The sequence below is a fragment of the Callithrix jacchus genome, chromosome 17 (assembly GCF_049354715.1).
Source record: "Callithrix jacchus isolate 240 chromosome 17, calJac240_pri, whole genome shotgun sequence".
Classification (NCBI taxonomy): Eukaryota; Metazoa; Chordata; class Mammalia; order Primates; family Cebidae; genus Callithrix; species Callithrix jacchus.
In genome coordinates, this window is record NC_133518.1 from 34,592,793 (window position 1) to 34,611,842 (window position 19,050).

A 19,050-nucleotide genomic window follows, 5' to 3' on the forward strand; every position below is an offset into this window, starting at 1 on the left:
CAGTCCTAACTTCTCTTTGGAAAACTGACCTCCTCAGTGCCTTCCTGGTGAGCACCCAGCCTTCAGACCAGCACTCGTCCTACCCCCTGCACTGGGCACTTTCCAGGCAAGGGACTGTGTCTGAGGCATCTTTGTGATCCCCTCAGTAGGTGCTGGTTAATTTACTTGAATAAATTATAAGCTTTTGAAGGTATCCAGATTCTCTTTGGTATCTCAAGTCTTCACAGGGTTTCAGTTCTTTTCTCATTCAGATTAGAATAAGACCACCACCCCTGCTTACAGATGAATTAGAGTGGACCCTCATCAGGGAATCTAACCCCACATTAGTGCCATGACTCGGCTCCTCCCACCACCCCAGTTCCACAACTGGACTGACTTTCCTTCTCTTTCTCTTTGCTGAAAAGCTACCAAACCCTGAGGAGATTCCAATCCTCCAATACGTGAGTGGAGATGACCTTCTTCTGCTGGCCAATTTAATAAAGATCCGTCGCCTGTTTCACAAACTGGAAGGATGTGTGAATTTTCCCTCCAGCCAGGTTTGGGAAAAATTAAAGCAACCCTCCTACCTTTCTTCACTTTCTCTAAAACTAATTGCCCTCTGTCACAGTTCTGGTATAAAGCAAGATATAATGAAGACAATAACAAATATAATAAATGAATAAATGTAATTAAGATGATGATGCTTTCATTTGTTTTGTTGAGTTTTTTTGGGTGGAAGGATCAGGAGTTAGCAGGCTGATATTGAGTGTGGGTGGAAGGATCGGGAGTGTGATGGCTAATATTGAGTGTCAATTTGATTGGATTGAAGGATGCAAAGTATTGTTCTGGGTGTATCTTTGAGGGTGTTGCCAAAGGAGATTAACATTTGAGTCAGTGGACTAGGAGAGGCAGACCCACCCTCAACCTGGGTGGGCACCATCTAATCAGCTGCCAGCACAACTAGGATAAACCAGGCAGAAGGTAGAACCAGCAGACTTTCTGAGTCTTCCAGCTTTCAACTTTCTCCTGTTCCGGATGCTTCCTGCCCTCAAACATCTGACTCAAAATTCTTCATCTTTTGGACTCTTGGATGTGCACCAGTGGTTTGCCAGGGGCTCTCAGGACTTCAGTCACAGACCGAAGGCTGCACTGTCAGCTTCCTAACTTTTGAGGTTTGGGACTCAGACTGTCTTCCTTGCTCCTCAGCTTGCCAAAGGCCTAGTTTGAGACTTCACCCTGTGATTGTGTGAGTCAGTACTCCTGAATAAGCTCCCCTTCATATATACATCTATCCTATTAGTTCTGTCCTTCTAGAGAACCCTAATACAGGGCAGATTCAAAAAAAAGTATACAAAATGACCAAAATACCAAGGAATATGCTATTTTATCAATTTAGAACACATTCTGAGCATCTCTAAAAAAAAAGAATGTAAACCAGTAATGCTTAAACCCAGGAGGTACAGGTTACAGTGAGCCAAGATTGGGCCACTGCACTCCAGCCTGGGCAACAGAGTGAGACTCTCTCAAAAAAAAAAAAAAAAAGAAAAAGAAAGAAAGAAAGAAAAAAAAAAGAGTAGAGGTTTAATAGGCAAAAGAAAGAGAAACATGAGTGGAGAAGCCCAAATGGGACTTCTGGCACCGGATTTCATAGACAGGCTTGAGGAGACGGTGTGTGATTTACATAGGGCCTACTGATTGGTTGGATCATGTGACCTTTACATAATACACAGGGAAACTGGCTGCCCCACTCTAATCTTATTATGTAAATGGGATCTTTGCCTGGCTGCTTCTTACTGTACACGTGGCTGGCATAGAGAAGGGAAGATGGAGCCACCATTTTGAACATGCCCAGTCCCAGGGAGCCTTTTTCTATTGGCACAGCTACCAACATTCACCCATGCAAGCTTCCAGTTGGTTTGTCTATGTTTGCAGCTCAATTTTACAGGTCGCTCTTTGTTAGAAAAGAAAATGTTTTGGGGGCTGCTTTTCATTAAAAGGAAAACCTTACAGGACGTCATTACCCTCATTATTTGCCTAAGTAATTCCTTTTTAACTCCTATATCATTGTGTTGCCCAGGCTGGTCTTGAACTCCTGGGTGCAAGCAATCCTCCTAACATGGCCTCCCAAAGTGCTGAGATTACAGATGAGCCACTGCACCCAGCCTAATAACACAAGAATGCCTTTTATCATCATCACTATTATCATTATTATTATTTTGAGACAGGGATTTGCTGTGGCACCCAGACTGGAGTGCAGTGGCCCAATGTCAGCCCACTGCAGCTTTGACTTCCTGAGCTCAAGTGATCCTACCACCTCAGCCGGTTCAATGATAGGGTTGCTTCAGAACAGAAAGCAAAGTTGAGAGTTGAAGGTGGAGGACCTCCAGACATAGAAGGGTGCCAGAACTCTGTAGCTCCTGCACTTCCTGAGACTTACTTCTCAACTCTCTGTTCTTTGGGAGAGGGTGAAATGTAGTTTCAGGGGACACGCCTTACATTGAATTCCAAATTTGGTGCTAGTGTATAATAAGAGGAATTAGGCCTACCCACCATTCAAGACTTAGTGTCAAATTATATTGTTTCCCTGCTAAGAGCTACCTGGGGAAATACAAGAGGGAAAGGAGTAAGAGGAGGAATAGAGTATTCCAGGGAGGCTGAGCTACTGGGACTTGGGGACCTAGTTCCTGCTGTTAAACCATTAACTTCTCTTTCTTTCTTTTCCTGATTTTAGTTAGCCTTCTTTCTAGGAATTTTGTTAATACTGAGGATTCCGTTTTATTTTTTATTTTCACTCTTGCCATTTCCCACTGCTATCTTTGTGAAAAAGAGCTTCCTAGATTCACATCTAGGAAGGAATTTAATCTACATTAAAGTTCTTCTCTTTTTCTTTTTTCATTTTTGCCTTTAGCCTCATCCTTTTCATTGATAAGTAAACTTTTAGTTTCTATCAAGTGAGATAGATAGTAGAATAATTAAGCTAAAATGTATGAGAATAGCGCTAAAAATTTGCATATAAGGACACATCCCAACAAAGCGCTAACTGAAATCTGTTTTGGTACATCTTTAAAAACCACTTTTGGGGTGCTGAGCCTATAGCAGATACTGAACAAGGCCTTGATTGGTTGAGATTAGCAGGATAATGGGACAACGTCTTTCATCATGTGGCTTCATGTCTAATACCAGAATGTTATTTGAATTTTTTTTTTAAAGAGGGAGGTTTCACCATGTTTGCCAAGCTGGTCTCGAACTGCTGGCCTCAAGTGATCCACCCACCTCGGCCTCCCAAAACGCTGGGAATACAGGCGTGAGCCACGACGCCTGGCCTATTTGGATTATATTTACTTTGCCAAATAATAATTTATGATATGTAATAAGAGTGTGAAAGAAAAATAAAAATCTTAGGACTACAAACTCATTATGCCGAAGGAAAAAGTCAAGCTTGAGAACTAAGTCACACAAAACGGCTTTCTATTTTGTTCCTAATTAGATAGCTACAAAAAGAAAAGGCTACATACTTCCCTCAAAATTTACTCAAAAGGAAATTCTTTTTTCTTTTTTTTTTTGAGATGGAGTCTTGCTCTGTCACCCAGGCTGGAGTGCAGTGGCGCAATCTCGACACACTGCAACCTTTGCCTCCCGGCTTCAAGCGAATCTGCCTCAGCCTCCCAAGTAGCTGGGACTACAGGTGCCCATCACCACACCCAGCTAATTTTTGTATTATCAGTAGAGACAGGGTTTCACTGTATCGGCCAGGCTGGTCTCGAACTTCTGACCTCATGATCCGCACACCTCAGCCTCCCACAGTGCTGGGATTACAGGTGTACGCTGGGCCATCAGAAGGAAATTCTTTTTGGGTCCCAAGATCTTTACCCTAAAACAGCTTCATTGAATGTCACCCTGACAATGTAAATTAACAGCTTCTCATCACAGGCATAGGGAAAAGTCATCCCTCTGCTCACCTGAGACAGACGCATATTTGACTGCTTCCTCTACTCTCTGTTTATCACATGTAAAAATGCAGATCCATCAGCATGAGATGAATGCATAACTGACTTCCTCTATCCCCTCCTTTCCCATGTAAAATGTGGATTCAGTGAATGCTGATCAAAGACTCAAAATATACAATTGTTTGGTCCTTTCATTCCTTCCTTTTTTTTCTCCCTCTTTTTTTCCTTCCTTCTTTCCTACTATTTGCTCTTTCCTCTTTAAATATTGAAATCTCAGGCCTGATGCACTGGCTCATGCCTGTAATTCCAGCACTTTGGGAGGCTGAGGCCAGTGGATCCAGCCTGGGTGACACAGTCAGACTTCGTCTCAAATAAATAAATAAATATTGAAATCTCACACCTTATTTGGAAAAAGAATGGGTCGCAGATGTTTTTTGTGGTTTTGTGCTCCTTTTCTCCAGGCACATCCACAATCTTGGCAAAATAAACCTCTAAAATGATTGAGACTCACTTCAGTAGCTTAATTTGATTTACATTTTCTTTGATTTATAAGAAATTCACATTGCTTCTTTTAAAAATTATTAAAAATGAAAATATTCCCAAGTTGAAAACATATCTCTATCTATCATCTATCTATCTATCAATATCATATTTCAAGGCAGCTAGACTTATTTAAGGGAACTGAATAATTTTTAAAAAATGACAACTCTTTTTGAGACAGAGTCTCACTCTGTCACACAAGCTGGAGTACAGTGACACAGTCTCGACTCACTGCAACCTCTGTCTCCTGTGTTTATGTGATTCTTGTGTCTCAGCCTCCCGAGTAGCTGGGATTACAGGCACATGTCACCACACATGGCTAATTTTTGTATTTTTAGTAAAGACAGTTTCACCATGTTGCCCAGCCTGGTCTTGAACTCCTGGCCTGAAGTGATCCACCCAACTTGACACACCCAAGATGACAGGTGTGAGCCACAGCACCAGGCCAGATAGCCATCTTTAATATTGTGCTCCATCTCTTTCCAGTCCTTTCTCTCTCTCCGTGTGTGTGTGTGTGTGTGTTAAATTTCATGCAGGGGAATTAATCATTGCCAATAAGAATTTTGAAAGATAGGAAGTAAAAAAACTATTAGGAACTGCAAAATAAGCCAACTAATTTAAATGCACATTGTTTATTAGTAAACTGTAAACAAATATCTTGTGAAACTGTTAGGATTTTCATTTTCACAGTAAATTTACTGCTGGTTTATTTAAAAAATAATTTTTTTTGAGACAAAGTTTCACTCTTGTTCCCCAGGCTGGAGTGCAATAGCACAATCTCAGCTCACTGCAACCTCCACCTCCCAGGTTCAAGTGATTCTCCTACCTCAGCCTCCCAAGTAGCTGGGACTACAGGCACCTGCCACTATGCCTGGCTAATTTTTGTCTTTTTAGTAGAGATGGGGATTTCACCATGTTGGCCAGGCATCACATCTGTATACCAGCACTTTAGAGGCTAAGGTAGGAGGATCACTTAAAGCCGGGAGTTCAAGACCAGCCTGTGCAACATAGACAAATACTGTCTCTAAAAACATAAAAATAAATTGGTTGGGGTGGAGATGGGTTTGTCATTCCCCATCCTCCAAGTTTAATAAGATATAATCAATAAAATTGTATGTATTTACAGTATACAACCTGATAGTTTTATAGATATATAACCTGATAATCTTTTATATATTTTATATATATAAATATATATCTATAGTGAAATGATTAGCACAATCAAGTTAGTTAATATGTACATCACTTCACAGTTAAAATTTTTTTGTATGGTGAAAACATTGAAGATCTATCTTAGCAAATCTCAAGTACTTAATACTGTGTTATTAACCATAGTTACCATGTGTGCATTAAATCCCTATAATTTACTTATCTTATAACTGAAAGTTTGTACTTTTTGACCAACATCTTTCTCATTTCACCCACTCCTAAACTCCTGGCAACCACCCTCTACTCTGTTTCTATGACTTGGACTTTTTCAGATTGTTCAAATATATGATCAGATTTCAGATCATATTTGTCTTTTCTGTCTGAACTGTTTCACTTAGCATAATGCTTTCAAGATTCATCCATACCGTCACAAATGGTAAGGCTTTCCGTTTTTAATTGCTGAGTAATATTCCACTGCATCAGTATTTACCACATTTTATTTATCTGTTCATCTGTCAAAGAACACAAGTTGATTTCATGTCTTCGGTATTGTGCATAATGCTGCAATGAATATGGGGGTGCAGATATCTCTTCAGGATACTGATTTCATTTCCTTTTGATATGTACCTAGAAGTGGGATTGCTGGATTATATGACAGTTATAATTTTAATTTTCTGAAGAACCTCAATACCATTTGCCTTAATGGCTGTACCAATTAACATTTCTACCAACAGTGCATGAGGGTTCCCTTTTCTCCACATCCTCATCAATAGCCGTCTTTTGTTATTTTGTGAATACTCATCGTAATGAGTGGGGTGACATCTCACTGTGGTTTTGATTTGCATTTACTTGATCTTTAGTGACGTGGAGCACTATTTTTCTGTACTTGGCTATTTGTATGTCTTCTTGGAGAAATGTCTGTTAAGGTTCTTTGCCCATTTTTAATGAGATTGTTGTGGGTTTTGTTGTCGTTATTGAGGTGTATAAGCTCCTTATATGCTTTAGATGCTGGCCTCTCGTCAGATACATGGTTTGCAGATACTTCTCCCATTCTGCAGCTTGCCTTGTTGGGTGTCTCCTTTGCTGTGTAGAAACATTTTAGTTTAATGTAGTTCCACTTGTTTATTTTTGCTTTTGTTGTCTGTGCTATTGGTGTCATATCCAAAAATCATTGCCAAAACCAATGTCAAGGAGATTTTCCCCTATGTTTTCTTATAGTAGTTTGATATTCTCAGGTCTTACATTAAAACTTTTAATGTAATTCAAGTTAATTTTTGTGAGTGGTGTAAGATAGGGATCATATTTCTCAAACTCCTGGCCTCAAATAATCTGCCAACCTTGGCCTCCCAAAGTGCTGGGATTACAGGCGTGAACCACCACACTCGGCCCATTGTATATTCTTAATGCTCTTTTCAAATATCAGTTGACTGTATATGAATGGGTTTATTTCCAGGTGCTTGGTTCTATTCCATTGGTCTGTGTCTCTTTTTATATGAGTACCATACTATATAAATTACATTTTGATTATTATAGCTTCCTCCTTGTATACCAGAAAGTATGATGCCTCAGCTTTGTTCTTCTAACTCAAGTTTGCTTTAGATATTCAGTCTTTTTTGTTTCCTTATGAATTTTAGAACTGCTTATTTTCTATTTCTGTGGAAAATATCATCAGCATTTTGATAATATTGAATCTATAGACCTCTTTGGAAGGTAAGAACATTTTAAGAATATTAATTCTTCCAATCCATGAACATGTGACATCTTTCCATTTATGTATGTCTTCCTCAATTTCTTTTTTTTTTAATTTTTTTGGGGATGGAGTCTCACTCTGTCACCCAGGCTGAAGTACAGTTGCTTGATCTTGGCTCATTGCAATCTTCGCCTCCTAAGTTCAAGCAATTCTCTGCCTTAGCCCCCACAGCAGCTGGGATTACAGGAGCCCACCACCATGCCCAGCCTATGCCTCAATTTCTTTCATCAATATCTTATAGTTTTCAGATTTTTCATCTCCTTTGTTAAATTATTCCTACTTTATTGTTTTTGATGCTATTGTAAATGGTAAATTAAACAATACATTCCTAACTAACAAATGGGCCAAAGAAGAAATCACAAGGGAAAGTAGAAAATATATTTCAGATACATGAAAACAAAACACAATGTACCAAAACATAGGATGCAGCTAAAGCAGTGCTCAATAGAAAATTTGTAGATGTAAAGACCTATATTAAAAAAGAAAAACATCTCAAGTAATGTAATGCCTGTGTGGCTGTTCTTTTTATGATTTCTTTGGCTATTTGGGCTCTTTTTTGTTCCATATAAATTTTAAAATAGTTTTTTCTAATTCTGTGAAAAATGACATTGGTAATTTGATAGGAATTGCACTGAATCTGTAGATTGCTTTGGACAGTATGGACATTTTAATGATACTGATTCTTCTAATCCATAAGCAGGAAATGTTTTTTCCATTTGTTTGTGTCATCTATAATTTCTTTCAGCAGTGTTTTTTGGTTCTTGAAGAGATCTTTCCTCTCCTTAGTTAGATGTATTACTAAGTATTTTTGTGTTGGGTGTGTGTGTAGCTATTGTAAATAGAATTGCATTCTTGATCTGATTATCAGCGAGAATGTTATTGGTGTATAGAAATGCCACTGATTTTTGCGCACTGATTTTTTAATATCCTGAAAGTTTACTGAAGTCATTTATCAGGTCTAGGTGTCTTTTCATGGAATCGTTGGAATTTTCTTTGTGTAGAATCATGTCATAAACAGAGAGATAATCTGACCTCCTCTTTTGCTGTTTGAATGCCTTGTATATCTTTCTCTTGACTGATTGCTCTGGCTAGGACATCCAGTACTACGTTAAATAGGAGGAGTGAGAGCAAACATCCTTATCTTGTTCCAGTTCTTAGAGGGAATGTGTCCAACTTTTGCCCATTTGGTATGAGTCTCAGTCTCATCCAGGCTGGCGTACAGTGGCAGATCTTGGCTCACTGCAAACTCTGCCTACTAGGCTCAAGTGATCTTCCCACCTCACCCTTCTGAGTAGCTGGACTACAAGCACATGCCACCAGGCCTGGTTAATTCTTTGTATTTTAAGTAGAGATGGGGTTTCACCATATTGCCCAGGCTGGTCTTAAACTCCCGGACTCAAGCAATCCACTGACCTCAGCCTCCCAAAGTGCGGGGATTACAGGTGTGATCCGCTGCACTTGACCTGAATTGCATGTGTTGAAACATCCTTGCATCCCAAGGATAAAGCCCACTTGACTGTAGTGAATTTTCTTTTTGATGTGCTGCTGGATTCAGTTTGCTAGTATTTTGTCAGGGATTTTTCTGTTTATCAGGAATAGTGCCTGTAGTTTTCTTTTTTGCTGTGTATTTGCCAGATTTTGGCATCAGGATGACACTGGTTTAAAAAAAAAAGATACTTGTTCCACAGAATGAGTTAGGGAGGAATCCCACCTTTTTTCTTATAGTTTCAGTAGGATTAGTACCAGCTCTTTGTATATTTAGTAGAGTTCAGGCATGATTCCATCTGGTCAAGGGCTGTTTTGGTTGGTAGGTTTTGTTACCGATTCAATTTTGTAATTCATTGTTAGTCTGCTCAGTGTTTCAATTTCTTCAGAGTTCAATCTAGGAAGGTTGTGTGCTTCCAGAGAATTATCCATTTCCTCTAGATTTTCTGGTTTGTGCACATAGAGATGTACATAATACATCTGAGAATATTCCTGTGGGATTGGTTATAATATCTATCATCTTTGTCATTTCTGATTGTGCTTATTTATATCTTCTCTTTTTTTTTTTCTTTGATAATCTAGCTAGTGGCCTATCAATCTCATTTATCCTTTCAAAAGAACGAACTTTTCATTTTGTTAATCTTTGAATGGTTTTTCAGGGTCTCAATTTCACTTAGTTCTGCTCTGATTTTAGTTATTACTTTTCTTCTGCTAGCTTTGGGTTTAGTTTGTTCTTGTTTTTCTAGTTCTTTTAGGTGTGACATTAGGTTTTTAATTTGAGATCTTTCTATCATCTTGATGTAGGTTAGTGCTATAAACTTTCCTCTTCACACTGCTTTTGCTGCATTCCAGAAGTTTCAGTATGCATCTCTATTTTCATTTGTTTCAAATAATTATTTGATTTCTTCCTTAATTTTGTGATTTACCAAAAAGGCATTCAGGAGTAAATTGTTCCATTTTTATGTGTGTGGTTTTGAGAATTCATCTTGTTATTGATTTCTATTTTTATTCCACTGTGGTCCAAGAAGCTGCTTGGTATTATTTTGATTTTTAAAAATGTATTGTGATTTGCTTTGTGACTGAGCATGTGGTTAATCTTAGAGTATGTTCTTTGTGTATATGAGAATGTATATTCTATGGTTCTTGGGCGCACTTTTTTTTTTTTCCTTGAGACAGGGTCTCACTCTGTCACCCAGGCTGGAGTGCAATGGCACGATCAGGGTTCTCTGCAGCCTCAGTCTCCTGGGCTCAAGTGATCTTCCTGCCTCAGCCCCTACCCCAACCCCAAGTAGCTGGGACTACAGGTGTGTGCTGCCATGCCTGGCTTATTTTTTATATTTTTAGTAGAGACAGAGTTTCACCATATTGCCCAAGCTAGTCTCAAACTCCTGGGCTCAAGCGATATGCCCACCTTGGCCTCACAAAGTGCTGGGATTACAGATGTGAGCCACTGCACCTGATGGGAGTACTATTCTTTTTATTTATTTATTTATTTATTTTTAAATATGGGGTTTCACCATGATGGCCAGGCTGGTCTTGAACTCCTGATCTCAGGTGATCCACCCACCTTGGCCTCCCAAAGTGCTAGGATTACAGGTGTGAGCCACCACGCCCGGCTGGGAGTACTATTCTTAGAGCCCAAAAGAAATAACCTGGCTGGTCACAGTGTCTTATGTCTATAATCCCAGCACACTGGGAGGCTAAAGTGGGAGAATTGCTTGACCCCGGCGTTTAAGACCAGCCTGGGCAACATAGGAAGACCCTGTCTCTAAAAAAATAAAAATAAACAACCCAAATGCCCACCAACTGATGAAATAAAATGTGCTATACTCATATATGGAAATATTATTTTGCAATTAAAAAATAAAATGTTAGTAAGTGAAACATTGGTGAACCTTGAAAATACACTAAGTGGAAGAAGCCAGCCACAAAAGTCTACATATTATATGATTTAATTTATATGAATTGTTCAGAATAGGCAAATCTGTAGATATAGAATATAGATTAGAGGTTTCTTAAGGCTACAGAGATGCCAGGATAGGCAAGTGATAGCCAAAGGGCACAGGCTTTCATTTTTGAGTTATAAACATATTCTAAAATTGACTGTGGTAATTGGAGGGGCTTGTTTTAGGTAGGACAAAAATGTTCTAAAATTAGGTGGCAGTGATGGTTACGCAAACCTGTGAATATACTTACAAACATCAAATTGCCTACTTAAACGGGGTGAGATAGCATGTGAGGCATGTGAATTACGTTTCAATGAAAAAATTCTAAAATGATCAGGCACAGTGGCTCAGATCTTTAATCCCAAAACTTCAGGACATTGAGGCAAGAGAATCGCTGGAGTGGAGGAGTTCAAGAACAGCCTAGACAACATAGTGAGGCCCTGTCTCTATTTTTTTTAATTTCAGAATATTTTTCACTATTATTTTTCAAATATTTTTTTCGCATCCCTGCCTCCTCTAAGATTCTAATTATCTGTAAGTTATAGCTCAGAATGCTGTCTACAGGTCACTGATGGTCTTAGTCTGCTGATTTTTCAGTCTTTCTTCCATTTGCATAGTTTCTTTTGTTCTCTTCAAGTTCACGAATCTTTTTATCAGTATCTAATCTTCTGTTAAGCCTCAGTGAATTATTCATATAAAAGACTGTATTTTAAATTCTAGAACTTTCACTTGGTTCTTTTTTTAATATCTTCAATTTCTCTTATTCATATTTGAAATTAAATATGAATAAATTCTATTCATATTTTTCATTAAATATCTGACCACATATATATAAACTTTTAAAATCCTTGTCTGCTAATTCCATCATCTTTGTCACTTCTGGTTGGTTTCTTTTTTAAATTAAATTACATTTTTTAAAATGTTTAAAATAGAGACAGGGTTTCGCTATGTTGCCCTGGCTGGTCTCAAACTCCTGGGTTCAAGTGGTCCGCCTACCTCGGCCTCCTGAAGTGCTGGGATTACAGGCATAAGTCACCATGTAGCCTCTGGGTTGGTTTCTATTTACTGATTTTTCTTCTAAGGTTCATATTTTCTGCTTTCATGTTTAGTCATTTTTTTACTGGATTAACACTGCAAATTCTACATTGAGGAGTGTTGAACTGTTATTTTTGTCAATGGAGCTAATACTTTATTCTGTGAGGTTGTTGGGTTACTTCTGGATCACTATGAGGCTTTCAAAGTGAAAAAGTTTTAAAATCATAAAGGAAAACTTTCTAGGCTGGGTGTGGCTCACACCTGTAATCCCAGCACTTTGGAAGGCTAAGGCAAGAGGACTGTTTGAGCTCAGGAGCTGGAAACTAGTCTGAGCAACACGGCAAGATTGCATCCGTATTTCTACTTTAAAAATAAAAAAGTAGGGCCAGGCGCGGTGGCTCAAGCCTGTAATCCCAGCACTTTGGGAGGCTGAGGTGGGTGGATCACAAGGTCAAGAGATCGAGACCATCCTGGTTAACATGGTGAAACCCCGTCTCTACTAAAAATACAAAAAATTAGCTGGGCATGGTGGCACGTGCCTGTAATCCCAGCTACTTGGGAGGCTGAGGCAGGAGAATTGCCTGAACCCAGGAGGTGGAGGTTGCGGCGAGCCGAGATCACACCATTGCACTCCAGCCTGAGTAACAAGAGCAAAACTCTGTCTCAAAAAATAATAATAATAATAAAAATTAAAAAGTAAAAAATGCTTTAAAAATTATTTATATTGTTTCCCTACTCACATTGATATCAAATGTGTGTGCTGAGGGAGGAAGGGTTCCCACGCTAACCAGCTATGTGTCCTGACATTCCATTCATTTCTATTAATAACACTGTCTACCTGGAGTAAGTGTCAGATCCCACAAGTTAAGTATTCAGTTCCACAAGACTGTTCGCACTTACCAGTTGCAGGTCCTGGACCACCCATACTTTTGACCAATAAGACACAAATCAGGGGTTTCCATAACACTCTTCTCAAGTTCAATAATTTGCTAGAATGGTTCACAAACTCAGGAATACACTTTACTTAAAATTTTCTGATTTATTATAAAGTATACAATTCAGGAACAGCCAGACAGAAGAGATGCATAAGGCAAAGTATACCTAGCTCGTGGGATTTCAGCAATACTCAAAGAAACTCCTGTGCAGATATCTGGAGTTCTTTCTCTGCATAGCTCCCTCCTCTATAGCTGTCTGCCCTGCAAATTCCAAATCACCTTCTTAAACTCCAATCTGCTTCTTGAACTCAGTGAGACGACTGTACTCTGCTTGGGATCCCCCTCTCTGTACCTTAGTCTAAAAAGTGCCCCCTTGGCCAGGCTCAGTTGCTCACACCTGTAATCCCAGCACTTTGGGAGGCCAAAGCAGATCACTTGAGGCCAGGAATTTGAGACTAGCTTGGGCAACATAGGAAGACCCTGTCTTTACAAAAATTAGGCCATATCAGAAACCAACCCTGGCCAGGCACAGAGGCTTATGCCTATAATCCCAGCACTTTGGAAGGCCAAGGCAGGAGGAATGCTTGATCTTAGGAGCTCAAGGCCAGCCTAGGCAACATAGCAAGACCTCGTCGCTATTAAAAAATCAAAAAAATTAGCTGGATGATGGCACACACCTATAGTCCTGACTACTTGGGAGGCTGAGGCAAGAGGATCAAGGCTACAGTGAGCTATGATCAAACCACTGCACTCCAGCCTGGGCGACAGAGAAAGACCTTGTCACAAAAATTTTTTAAAATTAAAAAGAAACCAACCCTGACAACACCTTGATCTTGGACTTCAGGCCATCAGAACTGTGAGAAAATAAGTTTCTGTTGTTTAAGCCACCCAGTCAGTGGTATTTTGTTATGACAGCCCTAGCTAACTAATATAGCCTCCAAGGAGAAAACGAAATATTTTGTGTTGTTCCTTTGTCTTTCTCTTGGGGATCAAGGCCCTGAACTGCCTGTTGTCCAATTTCTGAGAGTAGCTGTTTCACATATTTTGTCTACTTACAGTGATTTGTATCAGGAAGGTGAGTCAGGTCCCAATTACTTCAACAAATCCTTTTGCAATGTGGTGTTTTTTTAATCTTTTAACTAAATGAGTTTCAGAAATTTCTGAGAAGGGAAAAAGAATGGGGAATTGCAACTCTATCATAAGGGCCCCTTGAGAAATCTGCAGTCACTGCTCATTATTTTCCCAGAGAAGGACAAGTGCATCATGCTATCTTGGCTGGGGTGGGAGGGAGCATCCTAGGTACTGTATACCAGACAGCCCATATGCCTTGCTAGAGTTCAGCAAGATAAGATGTCTAGGTCCTAATGCTTGTATTGAATGAGAATATGGAGGTTCTCATTCAGTCCACAAGGGTAATCAGTTTAACTTCTACATACAATTTTCGTTGGAATGAGGAAAATTCATCCCCTAAGTGAATATCTGGGATCAGTGTCCTTCCTGATACTCACAAGGCATACAGTGTATTGTCCCTAAAGATCAAAGTCAGGATTGACTGGTCCACAAAAGACATGGATGGCTTCTCAGAAAAACAAGAAGGAATAATCACACTAAACCACTAGGGTTTTTAATTGCAATGAATCTCATATTCTCGGGGCAGGAAAAAGGTTCCTTAGCCAATGAGCAGAAAATAGATACAGAAAAAATTTAAATGATACCCAAAGTTTAAAAGCTAAATTGTAGAAATGAAACTAATAGAGTACAGGTTTCAGCATGACACTGAACTCTAAAGTAAAACGCAAAGGATACAAAAGGAATGTAACCACAGAAGTTGACAGTAATTTTAAAATTGAATATATTACTTATAAATTATTAATCCAAGGAATGTGATGCTGAGAGTGCCCAGAATGTGTTTGTTAGAACCTCTACCTCTTTATCCTCCTCTCTGCCCACCAATCCTCAGTGCAGACAGATTCACCCCTAAAAGCCAGATCTGATCTTACGGCTCATCAGCTCAGAGACAATCCTTGGCTACTATTCATAGAATGCAGTCCAATTCCTCACCTCAGCCATCAATGCCCACAGCTGTTTTCCAGCATATCTCCCTCCACCCCACTGATATAAACTATGGTCCAGCCCCCTTCCCGATAGGAATTATCACAAAAAAAAGCTGTGCTTCTGCTTTCTCACCCTTGAAGTGCTGCTCCTCCTGCACACTGCCCATTTCTGGAAAATTATATACTCAAGGATCTAGAACCAATGTCCCCTCCCGCTCCTATAGCTCTCATGAAGCTTAACAATTTTGCTGTAACATTTTTGTGATTCTCTTCTCTGCTGTACCATATGCACCCTGAATGCAGGATCTGTGCAACACAACTTCACAACTGTTACTGCCCCACCCCCAATCCCTCCAGAAATGCTCTCAAGAAGCTAAATGGAAACAATATTCCGGAGAAGTTGGAAAATTAAATAGGATTGACTTTCGAACTAAATTTGCTTGGTCCTCAGTTCAGATTCCAAAGCTATTTCCCACCCCTCAGTCAGCCTAAGTAAAGGTGAAAGCCCAGAGGATTAACACAAGTTATTTTCACTGTTGGAAGACATTTCTGAGATCTACTGGTCTGGAATGTTAATAACCTCTTACCATCCAACTCATTAATACGAATGCTTTGAAAGAAAAAAAATAAACGATACTAAAACCAGTCTTTTTTTTTGGTGACATTTCAAAGTTGCTTCTTACCAAAGCTTCACATTCCCACAAAGTTCAAAGAAAACAGGAAGTGCTCTAGAAAACACTGAACCCTCTCTGTTTCCTCTGGAGTAGTCCACTAGTCACTTCAAACCCCAAAAATAGTCCTTTGGCTTTTTTCTCTAATCAAAGAAGAAAAGATCTAATAAGAGCTATTTCCCTTTGTTGGTTTGTTATCCTTGAAAATCTTTCCCACTAAAATGTCTATCACCTTGAATTTAGCCATTTATTTTATTACTGGAATGAAAGACTTCCTCTGTTTTAAGCATAAATGTGGAGAAACTACCCACAAAGGCAAAGGAGACCGCTTGAAATGACACTAAACCTCCTTAATAGTTTTCAGTCTTTCAGGGTGGCTAGGAAAGAAGCACTGCCCTCTCCCCATCTGGGGACTGATTACGATCAGACTCTTCCACCCCAGGTCCCAGCTAGAGATAGTAGTTAAGAACAGGATCCATTACAGGACCAAAGAGGCCATTCTGCAGGAGCCTGGAGAGTAAAACCCCACGTGAGACCCACTGTCTTAATTATGTTCATCAGTCAATGTTTATAGAACCACCATTTTAGCCTTCCCCATCGCTGTTTTCAGCATGTTTGTCATTACTTTGTATAGCATTTAATTAATTTTTTTGGTATTGTAACTTTGTGTATTATTTTAAAACTCACATCTTCATTTCCCATCTTCCCACATGTATATTCCGGATACAAAGTTCCTGAAACACATCTTCTGTTACTGCAATAATCCTTAAGCATAAGGCCGTACTGCAGATTATATAGAAAACTTATAAAAATTTGAAGATGACTCTATAATGATCATTGTATTTCTTAAGATGCTGTCCACACATACAAAACCCCCACACCCATAGGGAACAAGATGCAGTGGAATAGGGGTTACACGCAGCCTCAGGAGAAACACATTTCCTGAGTATCCATTTTGCTTAAAGATTTAGGGAGTTAAAAACAAACAAAATTTTTATATTAAACCCAAGAACAAACAATTTGAAATAAAACGATTCTTGGCATGAATTTTAAAATGAGACATCAACAAAATTGTGTTTTGTAATGGGCCGCATAGGGCCATGTCCCCATGCAGGTTAGTGCTTCACCGAAGTTGAGATCTAGTTGAACACAGCATTTTACCATATGAAAGCTGCAAGAACATTGAAAGAACACACGATCCAATCTGCAGCTGAGAGGCAGGTGTGATGTGCTTTGTTTTTGATTTTTTGAGACGGTCTTGTTCTGTCACTCAGGCTGGAGTGCAGTGGCACAATCTCGGCTCACTGCAACCTCAGCCTCCTGAGTTCAAGCAATTCTCCTGCCTTAGCCTTCCGAGTAGCTGAGACTACAGGCATGCACCACTATACCCAGCTAATTTTTGTATTTTTAGAGATGGGGTTTCACCATGTTGGCCAGGCTTGGTCTCGAATTCCTGACCTCAGGTGATCCACCCACCTCAGCCCCCCAAAGTGGTGGGATTACAGGCGTGAACCACTGCGTCCGGCCGGGTGTGCTGTTTTTAAACTTACATGAAGTAACCACCTTGCGTAGGACACACAGCTGGTAATCTCTGTATATGTTCACAATTCTTCTAATCATGTAATCAGTGAACAGGATAAGTGGTCTGAAGAACTGCAATTTATAAACCTGCTTTTGGAGAAGGATCTCTCCAAGTGGGGAAATAGGCCCAGTCAATCTGAAGCCTGAATTTAGTTCTATTAGTATAAGAAATTATCATATAAACTGGCTTTCTGGTGTTTCTTGCACATACATACATCTGCCTTTTTTAGTTTATTTGAAAAATTAAGCATAATGTGAAGTGAAATTGAGATTAAATTTGTAAGATTGCTTTGTTACTGTCTTCTCTCTTCCCACCTAGAGAAATTTCCGACAAAGTCCTCTGCTGTTATTCTGCTTTCCCCAAGCCCCACCAAGGGTGTAGGGTCTGTTTTGTTTTGTTGCCATAAGCTATATAACCAGGGCAAGATACTTAACCAAGAGAGGCCCTTTTTAAATTTGAAAATTGAAGTAATGAAGTAGATCTCAACACCAAATTTCTACACATCTGTATAAAACACAATTTTACTGGAAGAATCATATTTATGTGTCACCTGTTACTTATATACATTATATATTTTAATATCTTAAAAAGTAATTTTACCCCTAGATTTTATGAGCTGTTAAAAGATAAAATTTAGCAGCATTTTCTAACAGTTTTTAAAACGCTAATACACTTTTCAAAAAGCTTAGGGGAAAATGTCAACAGCTCACTCTTTTTCAAACAGATCTCTCTTAGCAACTCCAAGAGTAATAAAGGAGCTGTAATTGTTTTTTTCCTCTTGTAAGAGTTGCTAGTACACAGAGCACAGTACAGCCAGTGGCCCAAGGGAGTGTTGGCAGCAAGGCAGCAACATCCCTAGGCCCTAATGTTTTTCTTTCTTAACTAAGCAATCAAGTGCTGGCACCATCCATTCTAGACAACTCTCAAACAGGTTAAATAGCTACGTAGTTGATCTGAGCAGCCTATAACAATTTCAATTCTGAATGAGGAGGTTGGCAGAAGGGGTCAATAAAGGAAAATGAGGTTAACAGATGACAAAACGATCAGGAGGGAGCAGGTATCAAGTAAGAAAGTTCCAAGATAGGGAATGTGACAAAAGTTGGACCAGAGTACTTTTCTGGGACTTTAATCTATGCTCTTTCCTTCCCTCCCCTCATTATCCCCTCTTCTCAATGCCCACCCCCACCTCCAATTCTCTATGCTAATTATGGTGAGGTTCATGGAGAAAATGAGGCCAGTTTAGAGATTTCTGATACTCTCATTTGAATCCCTGAAGCCAATTCTACATTGGACTTTCTTAGTTACATGAACTAATTAATCCTTCTATGGGGGTTGGTGGGGATAAAATAGTAGACTGGGTTTCCCTGGCAATTTAAACAGTTGTGTTATGGTTAATTACTCTAATAAAGTTAAATATGTAAATTTTTCTCTACTCAGAATTACAAGAACTTAAACAGACTTTTAATGTGAAAATCAAAATCAGTTGTCACTATAAGAACAATGCAGGCATGCTATTACTTGGTTTGCTCTGAGAAAATCTGGCAATTCAAACCAGTTATTTTACATTGTACTCAAAGATTAAATATTTTCTTTTAAGAGAAATTCATGCAAAAGGTTGTGATGTAATAACTCAACAAGAAAGGTTATGGTGCATTTAAGACTGGGACAATTATGTCATTGTTTTCTTAGAAACATAATCTCCCTCTCGTATCATTCTTTTTGAGTTCCCATTTTACTGAATTCATGTTACCAAGTCCTTCTATACATGTGATGCATCTAGAATGAGTTGTGAATCTTCTGCGTTCTGCTCTATGGCATGGTGGTACTTAGTGTAGACCAGCGGGTCTCAATCTTTTCTGGTACCAGGGACTGTTTTTGTGGAAGACAATCTTTCCATCAACGGACAGGGGGTTGAGGGGATGGTTTCGGGATGAAACTGTTTCACCTCAGATCATCAGGCATTAGGATTATCGGAAG

General features: G+C 39.2%; 1 protein-coding gene across 3 annotated transcripts in view; it reads left to right on the forward strand.

Annotated features, from left to right (window-relative positions):
• The window catches only part of ERICH6 (glutamate rich 6), a 35,574-nt gene extending 34,125 nt beyond the window's left edge, over positions 1-1,449 (forward strand). Inside the window, exon 13 of one of the 3 annotated variants that reach the window (XM_035278283.3) lies at positions 405-1,449. In XM_035278283.3, coding sequence (XP_035134174.3) covers positions 405-662 — 258 coding nt within the window. In that variant the 3' untranslated portion in view covers positions 663-1,449. The remainder of the gene's footprint in view (positions 1-404) is intronic. The other 2 variants (XM_035278282.3, XM_035278284.3) reach the window with 2 other exon arrangements.
• The last annotated feature ends 17,601 nt before the right edge of the window (positions 1,450-19,050 follow it).